The sequence below is a fragment of the Propithecus coquereli genome, unplaced genomic scaffold (genome assembly GCF_000956105.1).
Source record: "Propithecus coquereli isolate 6110/MARCELLA unplaced genomic scaffold, Pcoq_1.0 Scaffold65, whole genome shotgun sequence".
Taxonomy (NCBI): Eukaryota; Metazoa; Chordata; class Mammalia; order Primates; family Indriidae; genus Propithecus; species Propithecus coquereli.
In genome coordinates, this window is record NW_012152507.1 from 1227059 (window position 1) to 1241370 (window position 14312).

A 14312-nucleotide genomic window follows, 5' to 3' on the forward strand; every position below is an offset into this window, starting at 1 on the left:
TTCATCATCTTTTGAGAAGGCCTATGGTAAACTTTTTAGGTAATATAAACTTACTCTAGTAAGTACCAAATCCAAAAACATTTAAAAATAGTAAAATTGTTGGAAGCAACAAAGTAAAATAGAAAGAATATCGGACGTGGTCTTCCAAGATTTGCATTCAAGTTCTGACCCTGCCACCTACTCTGTGTGGTCTTCAGTAGGTGCTATGGTCTGAATGTTTGTGTCACCCCCAAATTCATGTTGAAATCCTAGCCTCCAACGTGATGGTATCAGGAGGTGAGGCCTTTGGGAGGTGATTAGGTCATGAGAGCAGAGGCCTTATAAATGGGCTTATTGCTCTTATAAAAAAGACCCCAGAGAGCTTGTTTGCACCTTCCACCATGTGAGGACACATAGATAGAGCCAGAAAGTGGGCTTTGATCTTGGACTTCCCAGCCTCCAGAATTGTGAGAAATAAATATCTGTTGTTTATAAGCTACCTAGTTTATGATATTTTGTTATAACAGCCTGGATGGAATAGGACAGTAGTACACTTTGCCTTCTGTGAATTTAAGTTTCTTTATCTGTAAAATGGAGGATGAACTAGAAACCTAGAAGTCTTTTACATTGCTAAAGTGCTACAAAAAAGTTTTCCTTAAAAATTTTCTGCATTCTTAAATAGGCTAAAATGAATATAATTTAATCTTTTCTAAGTAGCTGAGGATCATCAATAGAAAAATTAATTATGTGATTTAGTAAGAGACTATTGAGTTTGTAATGTCCCTTGGTTCCTAAATACAATGTCCTCAGACCACTGTATGTTTGTATGAATGGTTTTGTGTATGTGTTTGTGTGTGTGTGTGTGTGTGTGTGTGTTTGAACCTTCTTTTTATTTTCATCTATTGATTATTGGTGTTGTCACTGTGTCTGTTTATAACTTGCTGCCTTGTTTTTAATACACTTATTGAAGGGTAACTATAGTCTTCTACAAAATAGGTTGTAATTGCTTCAAACAACAGCAACAAAAAATGTTTGGCTTGCTGAAATCATCAAAGTTTGACTGAGGGATAAGTGAGGCATTTCTACACTCGAATCAACAAGATATCTCAAAATATAATAAATCCCTTGTGCTCTAATTGTAAGTACATCTTCTTCTGCTCCATCATCTGAGGAGATGGAGGACAGCTGTTAAAGTCTCCTTTCTTAGCAACACGTCCTTGGAGACAGTTACTGGGTCCTTAGAGAACCTTCTTTTCCCACAGTTTAAAGGATCTCAACCTTTGCTCATGTGTCACATTTTCCAAATGACTAAACTTTGTAATTATAATTCAGTAAATCCTTTTCAATGCTTTCACATGTCTCTTGAGCTGCCTAAAATCAAAATTGTAGTCTAATAATGAAAGACTTGCCATTCCTAGTAACATTTCTCTTTTTTCCCCCCTCTAGTAACATTTCTGTTAATGTATCTTAAAATGATGTTAACACTTTTGATATTATTTGCATTTTACTAATGGTTAATCTGAAATAAGACTTTGAACATTTAACTAAAGGTTATTAAATTAATGGCACGATTTAAAAATGATAAAGATGGTAAATTATATGTGTATATTTTACCTCAATAAAAATAAATCAATAGTACTGAGGAAATCACATTCTTCCTATTAGAATTGAGTTATTAAAGATGATATGTACAGCATATATATAAAAATGTACATAAAAATATCACACACACACACACACACACACACATACTCCCAATTGAAATAGTAAACTTGGCTGATTTGGGACACCAGAAGTTGTTTCCTGTGAATTCCCTATAAGGCTTGATATTGGAAGTTTAAATTCTTGCTGAGAAATAAAACTTATGAGTTGGGTTGGTTTTTGAAATCAAGCCATAATTTCAAAGCAAGAAGACTCTCCCTCTTCCTCTTCCTCTTCCTCCAGTGCACCCTCTTTAGAGGTCCCTTTCAGCTGCAGACGTGTGTAAGGTGTAATGCACAAGTGGTTGGTGTCTGCTCTATAAAAGTCTGGCACTGCCAGGCAATACTCTGGGTAAAAATCATACCTATGTTTGACATATGTGCTTTAAAATAACACAGTGGAATCAATTTGTAAAATTTCATCCATTCTACTCACACTTATTAAAAGATAATTTGAATCTGACCTCACTTATATTATGCACAAGGAGGAAATCACAGCACCACGCTCTGCTCTTTCTGACAAGCACCATTTCCAATAAATGCTCCCCCACCGTAGGTTCTACTCTGAAATCCCACGGCGGTCTCATATAGCAACCTTCTAGATAATGAATTTAGACCTCGGTTTCTGAAACACTATTTCCTCAACTCTTTCATGGTTATTTTAACATTGCTTAGGGGAACATTTTGTTTTCTTTTCTAGTCTGTACTCACAAATCTCTAAGTATTTGACTAATATTGTGATCAGTCTTGGAAATAGTGCACTGGAACTGAATCTCATTTACAAAATCTGTATAAAATTTAGAAGCTGATATTTAGGCTCAGAAAAAAAAATCTAACCTTTATAAAAATCACAGAACTGAAACAAATCAAAATAGCATTTTAGGTATATATTGTTTTCATGTAAATATTATTTACGTCAGAATCTGTTTCTGAGAGCCACCGAACTCAGCCAGCGAGGATGGAAAATTGTTCAAAATAATATGAAGGTGACGGTCCATGAATAGCATCTTATTGCATTAAGATAAATTTCCAATAGTTTACTTGGGTTGTTGAGATAAATTCCCACAAATTTAAAAGTGGCATTAATGAAAGAATTCTACTCAAACATCATGCTCAAAAGATAATGCAAGATAATTTTATATACATCTATTATATAATACTTTCCATATGTTATCTTAAAAATTCTGTGTGTAAAGGGTGAAAATGGCAGTAGTGATGGTGAATTTACTAAGCCAAATATTTGAGTTGTTCCCTCCAAAGTGGGGAAATTAATTTACACAATTGTTTGCTATTAAGGCTCAAATAAGTCTAGCATGCTTAGGTTTTCACCTATGTTTGTCAGTTTTTGACAGCTGTCAGTTCACAGATATGATCACTTTATCTAAGCATCACCAACACTGCATTAGTATCTTCAGAAAATCTTCTGTGAAAGCTGCAGTTTCACTGTCCCAAATCAATTCCTGCATTCTTAAACTTGCAGTGCATTCATTTGTGGGCACTGAGGCAGCCAGTGGGAGGGTATTGATCCAAGTATAATGTCATGTGTAGCAGGAGAGAAAGATGAAAAGTGTTTTCTGCTTAATGGGTTGGTATTAAGTAGGTGGGAATGGCTTCTAATTAGCCAACAATTGCTGTGTTTCCCAGTTTCCCTCCTTTCCCTCCTCCTGTCGGTCACCAGCTGCCAATCTGCCCCCATTTTTTTTTTTTTATTTGGAGTTCATTGCTCACTGCAGTGAAAGCCTTTGTTTAAGAAAGAGGGCTCCCAGGGTCTCAGCTGCCTGGGTACAGCTTGCTGCCTGCGATGAGTAGCAACTGTCAGTTTATTTTATCTCAACCTTTTCATCATTCTGCTGAAACTGATCGACTGAAACCACCTGAGAGACCTGAGGATTCAGTACCTACAAGTCATTAGCTAGGACTGCACAGCCTCTCACCACATAGCAAGTCAACTGAACACTTCCTGAAATGCAGTCCACTTTAACCCCATGTTTCCCCATGAACACATAAGAATTCTGTCCCATTTTTTTGTTTTTGAAGCTGAATTGATGGGGGATGATTCCTTTGACGTGCAGTCATATGTCAGAATATTTTGCATTAGCTAAGGGATGAGGAGAATGCCCCTGCAACAGTCTTTGCTATAGTCAGATCACTAACATGGGGGGCATTATTCCATCCAAAGTAAAAGTAAAGGTGACATTGGAAAACATTTTACAAAAGGACTTTATAACATCAGGCCTTAAGCCCCGTTCTTCACCAGCACCAGAGGTGCCAGACTGGAGCCTGATTTTGCATGTGTGTTAGCCATAACATGGGTACTGTCTAGGGTTTCCTGTGTTTCCTTATACAACCAAGTAAAGAAAATTTCCCACATCCTTTAATGACACTTAAAACCCTTTTGAGAGAGACTATCTAATCTGTTGTATCCAGAATGCATCTAAATAGAATGACATGGTGAGAAAATTCCACCTGTGCTGCAGTAAAGCATAATATTCAGTGAAACTCAATGACATGCAAAGCTATGGAAAAATGATGCTGTCGTACACCACTTAGAATCATGGAGTTGTGACTATATGGTGTTTAACCACATTTCAACATGGGTAGGTAGGTTTTTTTGGGGAAGTGAAATTTTAGGAACATTTGGAAGGGAAAAAGAAAGGTAACGAAGCAGAGAAAAGTAGATTATTTTTGATAAATTATGTAAAGTGACAAGTGTTGATACAGGGTTGGGATTAGGGAGGAAAAGAGTTCAAGGAACTTTTGCATTGATTTTAAAATATATATTTAAAGGAGGTGATAGGAGCAGATGCACTGAATAAAAGCACTGATTTGAAGTGTTTTCCATATTTCATATGTGAATTTATAATAATAGTAAACAGTACTATTATTGCTAAGAAATAGTATCCCTTTTTTTAAAAAAAACACTTTGTTGTGATATGATTGACATGTAAAAGGTTGTATATATTTACTATATACAACTCAATAAATTTGGGATAAGAAATGTTGTCTTAAGAACCACTAACTGAGTTTACATATATTAATGAAATATAATGTATTCATGAGGAAAAGCTAACCTTGCATTATCACCTGAAAATACTGAAAAATTTAAGAACAATTCCCACACATAAGAATGTGTGGTTAGCTTGTTAAAAGCAGATTCTTAAGCCCCTTCATTAGAAATTATGATTTAATAAATCCAAAGTAGGTCCCCAGAATACACATTTATAACAAGTCAACCCCACTGCCCCGCCCCCCATAATTTTGATGCAAGTGATCCTTGAGTTGCACCTTGAGAAACTGCCTAAGGCTTATTGTGAAGTTTGATTTTCCACGGGGTATCTCAAAATACGTATCTATATTAGAAAACGCAACGGAATATCTTGTCACCAATGAACATTTCTAACTTCAATGTCATTTTTTTCCTGTTAAAAATTTCCTACTTATAATTTCTTTAAAATCATTAAAAAATAAAACAGGCTCGACTAAAATGCAGCAGAAAAATTCTAGAGTGCTTCACAGGTAGTAAATACTGTTTTGTCAGACTCTTTGTATTCAATTACTTATGGTACATCACAAGGTAAAATATATTTCTTACTGTAGATTTGAGTCAAAAAGGCCACTGCTTTACAAGCTACTGTCCACACAGCAGTCAAAGCAAACTTTTTGAAAAGTCAATCAGAGTCCTCTTCTCAGATCTCAATGATAATTTTCCAGTACAATTGGAATAAAATCCGAAGTCATCACTGTGGCTTACAAGGGCTAAATTACCTCAAACCTACCCCTCAAACCTCTATTTTTATCTCTTTCGTGCTCACTCAATTTGTTGCAGACATATTGGTCTTTTCCCTGTTACTTGAACAAGCCTAGCTTTACCTGGGTATCTTCTCCCCACTCTCCTAGATGTTCACATGCCTTGCTTCCTCATTCCAATCAGGTTTGTTTTGAGAGCCTTCTCAAAACTGTTTAAAATAGCCCTCCCCAAATCCAATCACTTTCTATCCTCTTACCTGCTTTATTTTTAATTCACAGCACTTAGCACTATTTCTAGAGGTTGCCCACCAGCATCTAAATCTCCATTTCTGTGCTTGAAAAGTTCCCTACTTACAAAATTAGATGGAAAGTTGAGACTTGTTCTCACTATAGGTGTTGAAAAGCCAGATATTCACTTCCCAGCTTCCCTTGCAGCTGGGACAAGGGCGTATGAGCCAGGCTCCACCAATCAGCTGTACACACGTTAAACTTTGCATCGGAAGCTGGGGATTGTAAGCAGGGTACAGGATCCAAAGTGGCAAGAGATGGCACAAGGCAGGGTTTTGTATTGTAAAGCTTCCTCAATAATTTTCATGATAAGAAATTCACTCACCAACATGTATGTGGTGGTAATTTTTTCCTGGACATTTTTTGCTGTTATATAAAGATGACTTTAATATATGCAAACCTGAAAAATTTGCTACTCACATTTTTATTACTAGAAGAGGACAGTTAGGTTTTTTGTATCCCTGTTATCAAGTTTGTGTAAATATTTATGCAGACCTAAGTCCACACAAGTAGGATTGTGATTATATCATGCATGTAATTATTCAGTTATAATTTCAATTGGATTTGTTTATAAATGTAGATTGTTTCATTGATAGATATTTCAAATTTGCTTTAATTTTAGTACAAGCACACATTGTTTTATTGTGCTTTGCTTTATTGCACTTCCCAGACACTGTGTTTTTTTATAAATTGAAGGTTTGTGGCAACCCTTAGTTTAGCAAGTCTATCTAGCACCATTTTTCCAACAGCATGTGCTCACTTTGTGCCTCTGTGTCACATTTTGGTAATTCTTGCAGTATTTCAAACTTTTTCATTACTATTGTATCTGTTATGGTGCTCTATGATCAGTGATCTTTGATGTTACCATTTTAATTGTTTTGGGATGCCATGAACTGTGCCCATACAAGACAGTGAACTTAATTTATAAACATTGTGTGTGTTCTGACTGCTCCACTGACTGGCTGTTACCCTGTCTCTCCCCCACTTTGGGCCTCCCTATTCCCTGAGACACAGTAATATTGAAATTAGGCCAATGAACCCTATGATACCCTCTAAGTGTTCAACTAAAAGGAAGAGTTGCATATCTCTCCCTTTAAATCAAATGCTGGAAATGAGTAAGCTTAGTGAGGAAGGCATGTTGAAAGCTAAGACAGGCTGAAAGCTAGGCTTCTTGCACCGAGCAGTTAGTTAGCCAAGTTGTGAATACAAAGAAAAAGTTCTTGAAGGAAATTAAAGGTGTTGCTCCAGTGGACACACAAATGATAAGAAAGCAAAGCACCACTGCATCTATCCAAAGGAAAAAAAGACATTCTATAATAAACACATCTGCACCGGAATGTTTATGGCAGCAAAATTCACAATTGCAAAGATGTGGAAACAACCGAAGTGCCCATCAATACATGAGTGGATTAATAAAATGTGGTATATGTATACCATGGAATACTACTCAACTGCAAAAAACAATGGTGATCTAGCACCTCTTATATTATCCTGGATAGAGATTGAGCCCATCCTTCGAAGTGAGGCATCACAAGGATGGAAAAACATGCACCACATGTACTCGCCATCAAATTGGTACTAAGCGGTCAACACTAAGGTGCTCACATGGTAGTAATACTCACTGGGTGCCAGTCAGGTAGGAGGGTGGGGAGTCAGGAGTCGGGGTGGAGGGGGTAGGAGGGTAAACCACAGCTAATGGAAACGGGCATGCTGTATGGGGGAAGGACATGCTTGTAGCCCTGGCTTGGGCGAGGCAAATGCATTTCATGTAACCAAATATTTGTACCCCCATAATATCCTGAATTTAAAAAATAAATAAATAAATAAAATAGGTAATTTCCTAAGCTAACAGATACAGATAATAAATGTTAATAATAGCAGAAAAAAAAAAGAAGAAGGCAAAACAGCCTTCTTGCTGATATGGGGAATGTTTTAGTGGTCTGGATAGAAGATGAAACCAGCTACAATAACCCCTTAAGCTAAAGCCAAATTGAGAGCAAGGCCGTAACTCTCCTCAATTCTATGAAGGCTAAGAGATGTGAGGAAGCTGGAGAAGAGAAATTTGAAGCTAGCAGAGACTGGTTTATGAAGTTTGAGGAAAGAGGGTGTCTCTATAACATAGAACTGCAAAGTGGAGCAGCAAGTGTTAATGTATAAGCTACAGCAAATTATCCAGAAGATCTACCTAAGATAATTGATGAAGGCAGCTACACTAAACAATAAATTTTAAATGTAGATGAAATAGTCTTCTATTAGAAGAAGATGCCATCTGGGCCTTTCATAGCTAGAGAGGCGAAGTCAACACCTGGCTTTAAAGATTCAAAGGGCAGCCTAACTCTCTTTTATTACAGGCAAATGCATCTGATGACTTTTAAGTTGAAGCCAATGCTCATTTACCATTCTGAAAATCCTAGAGCCCTTAAGAATTATGCTAAATCTCTTCTGTCTGTGCTTTATAAATGGAACAACAAAGCCTGATGGCAGCACATCTATTTGCAGCATGGTTTACTGAGTATTTTAAGCCCACTGTTGAGAACTACTACTTAGAAAAAGAGATTCTTCTCAAATTGTTGCTGCTCATTGACAACACGTCTAGTCACCTAAGAGCTCAGATGGAGATGTACAAGGAGAATAATGTTGTTTTTATGTCTGCTAACATAACATCCATTCTTCAATCCATGGATCAAAGAGTAATTTTGACTTTCAAGTCTTATTATTTAAGAAATACATTTTATAAGACTACAGCTGCCATAAATAGTAATTTCTCTGATGGATCTAGGCAAAGTAAATTGAAAACATTCTGGAAAGGATTCACAATTCTAGGTGCCATTAAGAACATTCATGATTCACGGGAGGAGGTCAAAATATCAACATTGATAGGCATTTGGAAGTAATTGATTCCAGTCCTCACAGATGACTTTGAGAGGTTCAAGACTTCAGTGGAGGAAGTAACTGCAGAAGTGGTAGAAACAGCAAGAGAACCTGAATTAGAAGAGAAGCCTGATGATGTAACTGAACTGGCGCAACCTCAGGATTAAACTTGAACAGATAAGGAATTGCTTCTTGTGGATGGGCAAAGAAAGTGGTTTCTTGGGATGGAATCTATTTCTGGTGAAGACGCTGTCGACATTGTTGAAGTGGCAAAGGATTTAGAATATTACAGAAACTTAGCTGACAAGCAGTAGCAGGGTTTGAGAGAACTGACTCCAATTTTTTTTTTTTGAGACAGAGTCTCACTGTGTTGCCCGGGCTAGAGTGCCGTGGCGTCATCCTAGCTCACAGCAACTTCAAACTCCTGGGCTCAAGCAATCCTTCTGCCTCAGCCTCCCGAGTAGCTGGGACTACAGGCATGCGCCACCATGCCCGGCTAATTTTTTCTATATATTTTTAGTTGTCCAATTAATTTCTTTCTAATTTTAGTAGAGACGGGGTCTCGCTCTTGCTCAGGCTGGTTTCGAACTCCTGAGCTCAAACAATCCGCCCGCCTCGGCCTCCCAGAGAGCTAGGATTACAGGCGTGAGCCACCGCACCTGGCCTTGACTCCAATTTTGAAAGAAGTTCTAATGTGGGTAAAATGTTATCAAACAGCGTCACTTGCTACAGAGAAATCTTTCATGAAAGGAAGAGTCAGTTGATGCAACAAACCTCATCGTTGTCTTACTTTAGACGTGACAAACTTTATTGTTGTCTTATTTTAAGAAAGTGCCACAGCCACCTCAACCTTCAGCTACCACAACTTTTATCAATCAGCAGCCATTAATGTCAAGGCAAGACCCGCCACCAGAGAAAAGATTATGACTTGCTGAGGGCTAGGATGACTGTTAGCAGTTTTTAAGCAATGAAGTATTTTTAAATGATGATATGTACATTGTTTTTTAAGACATGATGCTATTGCACACAATAGACTGCAGCATAGTGTAAACATAACTATTCTATGCAATGGAGAACCAAAAATTTCATGTGACTTGCTTTATTGCCATATTCTCTTTATTGCAGTGGTCTGGAATGGAACCTGCAATATCTTCGAGGCGTGCCTGTATATTGCTTGATCTTTTTCTCTTTTCCTTCAAATCAATGTGAAAAGAGAGTCAAGAAGAGATCCTGAAGGAAAGCAATAGGTTAGTTTTGATCTACTTATCTTTTATAAATTATATTTGTACTGAGAACGCTACTCAGTAGAAAGCTGATTTTTTTTTAAAGGAAAATTTTATGTTAGATATAAGGAAGTGACAGTATTATGCATAATTATCTATGCAATTACACTTGCACATGCTTGAAAATTTTTAGCCAGGAATGCTTAATAACATTTGCATGGTTAAATGAGACAGCAGAAACAACTGGAAGGGCCTCAGGGCATGGTCATCTATTTAAGCATCCACTTGGATTTTCAACGTAATTAGTCATATAATTGTGTGCCTAAACTTAGTAGATTCATGTAAGTAATTATAAATTATTAAAAAGCCATGCTTGTAAGATTTCGTTCCCTATTTCCTGCCAATCAAATTACTAAAAAATATACTATAGTCATATTTAATCATATAAAATTTTAAATATGATTGTAATATAAAGCCCTGGATGATAAAGGTGAGTGAACAGGTGAATTCATTCAGATGAGAGGTAGTTAATGTAGCTATTTGGACATCTATATTTTTAGGGAGTATTCCTACGATCAAATCATAATATAAGTCTTCTCATCTGTGCCTACTATGATTTCTTTTAAAAAAATACTGTTTCTTTTGCTTACACTGTATTCAACACAACTAGTGTTTTATATTGTGATAGAAGAAAATTAGTAACTAAAGGATGGTTATAATAGCTTTCTCTTGCTTAGTTTATTTCCCCCTTTTTATAATCTTGTTAGCTGCTGATGGTAAAAACTTGAGCCAAATAAGTCTGTCCAGTACAGTATAAATATTAACCTCAAAATTTTATGATGGTTATTTTGACCCAGTTCTCCCAGTTTTTCTTACCAAGTCTTTTCCTGGCTATTGATTTTGTAGCTTCATTTCATTTTGTTTTTCTCCATTGTTATTTTAGTATCTGAATTAAAAATATGTGGAGACTTGAAAATTATGTTTTACTGCCCAGGACCTTACCACCTAATAAGCAAGGCTAGAAGGCTTTTGAAAGTGTTGAACTAAGCTTCTTTTGATGAGTGCAAAATACACCTTATTGGCTGCTGATGCCATGAAATGCAAAGTCTTAATTCAGAAAAATCAGACTTAACTCACTAAAGACTAAAATTAACCAGTCTTTTCCTCAGTTTAGGTGCCTGATGTTAGAGGTTAATAGATGCAATCCCCCAAAGGCATAGCACTTAAATGAACTAAGTTTAGTTTTCCCTATTGGTTTGACAAAGTCTAACTTTGTTTACCTAAAGGGCATAATGGAAGAATATCTATTTGCTCCGATTTTTTGATTTAAGGTTAGAATGAAATAAAAGGAAAAAAAAAACCCTGAGTACATTGGATGGTGAATATTGAGTGATGGTTTTAATATTTATTTCATTGTTATGGTAGTTCAGAGGATTCAGAAAGTAAATGTGTTCAGGTACATTCATAAGGGATTTGAAGACTTATTTCAGAAAGGTCAAGACCATGGTAAGGATAGATTGGCATTAAAATTAAGAAATATGCCAGTATTTCTTCTCATTATTGTCCAATATTTCCTGTACTGAGCACATTGTACCCGTGCCTAGGCAGTAGACATCACCCATGAGAAGTATAATATATGTGCAGTGATTGTTATTCAAGTCATTCATCATAATAAGGCATTAGAAACAATTTCTATAGAAATATTTGTCATAAAAACATTTTTAATTAATTATGCTGAAGAATCTAGATCATAAAATAGTCACTCTTGTCTGGGTGTTAAAAATTTAAGGAGAACAGGTTAAAAGAATTTAGAGAAGAGTCAATTCTGCTGCCATGAATATAATTCTGAATCAGGGAAAGTTTAGAAAGAATTAGAAGCCAGCGGAACTTGTTTTCCTCAAAAAGTTCATATTTTAAATACTATAATAACATCATATCACTTCTTGTTTCAGAAGAAATCTTATGTATTTCTACAACTGTTCTAACAGAGCCTTACAAAAAAAGAATTAAATACATATAGAAGAGGATCATTTTGCCCCCAAATTCTGGCAATAGTAGAAAGCATTTAGCTGAGTTGGCACAGTATTTGGAATCCATAACCATAAGTCAAAGGACATAGTTAGAGGTGGAGGTAAGACCTTTCACTGGGAATTAGACAAACATAAGTGGATGACAACTAGGTTCTCCCAGAACTTCAAACCCTAGCCTTCTTCTGATACAGCCCCAGCATTCACTCTGGTTTTGCTATGGTTTAACCAACCAATAAACTTTTCATAAGCTTCTTAAACTAGCAATTAAAGATAAAATTGAAATACTAAATAAAATCAGATTAGAGAAACCCAGCTACATTTTTCTTGGAAGTGGTGAGTTCAGTGTACATTGGAAAGTTAACACTGGTAACACCACTAGCTACCAAGAACTGTGAGCAGAATCTAAAAGAAGGATAGTTTTTGTTTGAGCAATCAATAATTCTCTTTTATTGAACCAAGGCAACAGATAGAGATGGAGACTCTCAGAGGGAGAAAAAAAGAAAAAGGAAAAAAAAAAGAAATCCTTCAACCCGAGGGATCTAGAGCTACATTATTATTTCCCAATGAAGTAAGCATTAGTTTCTGTAGAAGTACTTTATTCTTAAGGAAGCAACTTGTCACTTGCAGAAAATATGTGAAGATGAGTGAACTGTATTTGAATGAGGAAATTTGAAATTCAGGCTCAAATTCTACTGTCTTCTTTATTTTAAAATTTGATTACAATTAAGTATTGATTGTCTTTTTCAGTATATTTCACCCTTGGAATTATTTTATTTTCTTATCAGTTGCAGAAGTCACTGAATTCTCTAAGCTCTTTCTTGATATTTGTGTTAGAAACACACTTATATAATCTATCATGATTTACATGAGACTAGCAGAAAAGATGCATATCCTTCTTAAGCTTTTTTGACACTAGCTTGGAGTGTCAAATATAGAGAACATATTTTAATATTTCATCTCCCATTTGTCTTACCAAATTTGTTTTCTGTAACTAGAAATGGGAGTAAAAAACAAAGGATTTTTAAGGGTCTCTGATTCTGAAAAAAATCACGAGCAGACCAATAGCCTATAAACACACATTTTTAAATTGTCATACGGAGAAATGGCTATCCCAATTCTCCCACTGGAGCTCCTACTGCTGCTATCTTGGGAATCATCATGGAGAATCTGGAAGCTTCTGGAGTCAGGGCAGGCTAAAGTTAGCTGTGGTAAAAAACAACTCTGAAGATCTCAGCAGTTTACCACAAGAAAGGATTATTCTGTGTGCACACAAAGTCTACTGCAGACATGATGACCTTCCAGGGCAAATGTTCTCCATGTGGAGACTTAGTGATTTAGGCTGCTTCAATATTGTAGCTTTATTATTTTTAACAAGGCTTCCTCCATGATCACTTCATCAGGGAAAAGACTCAGTTGCAGGGTCTCAGGTAGATTCTCCCATGCCCACGCCCAGAAGTGGCTTTTGCCTACAGCCCTACAGCTAGCTACAGAGCCCTGCCCAGTTGCAAGGGGCTGAGATGTGCAAGCTTCCACATGACCAGAAGAGAAAAGAACCAGATATTTGTAAGCACTTGTAATTTCTACCTCCTTGAGCAATGATTATGGAACCCTCTGAAATTGCAGTTGACCCTCGAACAGCGCACGGGTTAGGAGCGCCAACCCCCCGTGCAGTTGAAAATCCATACGTAACTTTTGACTTCCCAAAAACTTAACTACTAACAGCCTACTGTTGACTGGAAGCTTTCCCTATAACATAAACATAGCACATATTTTGTGTGTTGTATACAGTCTTACAATAAAGTAAGCTAGAGAAAAGAAAATGTTACTAAGAAAATCGTAAGGATTTCTCTCATAATTCAAACTTGTGTTGTTCAAGGGTCAATAGTACGTGCAAGCAATAACTGCATGTTTTTCTGAAGAAATGAGAGAGATCAGAGAGAGATCTGTCTTTTAAAACTGCTAATAAACTTTCTTCCAAAAAAAGGTATAGATTCACGAAGGAAAGCTTTGAAATACAGGAATAGCTTACAGAAGTTGAATTCAAGGGCAAATTTCCAGATTTTACAAGACTGATTCACGTATTGGCCTCATTATCCATAATTACCTTGACCCGCACTGCCTGGATGATTTAAATTATGTGCTATATTACAACAGTCCTAAGTTCTGACCATAGGTGATTTTCCAACATTTAAAAAAATTCCTAATTGCTCTAACAAGTTAAAGCACTTTCAGGCATATTATAGTGTGAATCAGTTCAATTAGATCGATTTCTTCCTAACATTGTTCATAACTTAGATGCTCTAAAGGAAGGTTTTTCTCATTAGGAAAGGAGTTAAGTTAGCAGGAAGGGTAAGTAAATTTAGAACATGAGACATTTTAAAAATTCAGAGAGAATATCAGATTTTGAGATATTGCCTAACGTTTAAAAACATATTTAATAAAATTCTACTGCAAAAAGTAGGTTATCCAACGAA

The 14312-nt window shown here is 36.3% G+C and overlaps 1 protein-coding gene across 1 annotated transcript in view; it reads right to left on the minus strand.

The window, feature by feature from the left end:
- The window catches only part of TTC29 (tetratricopeptide repeat domain 29), a 227020-nt gene that overhangs the window by 54747 nt on the left and 157961 nt on the right, over nucleotides 1-14312 (minus strand). Inside the window, exon 12 of the mRNA XM_012660038.1 lies at nucleotides 10963-10966. Coding sequence (XP_012515492.1) covers nucleotides 10963-10966 — 4 coding nt within the window. The remainder of the gene's footprint in view (nucleotides 1-10962; nucleotides 10967-14312) is intronic.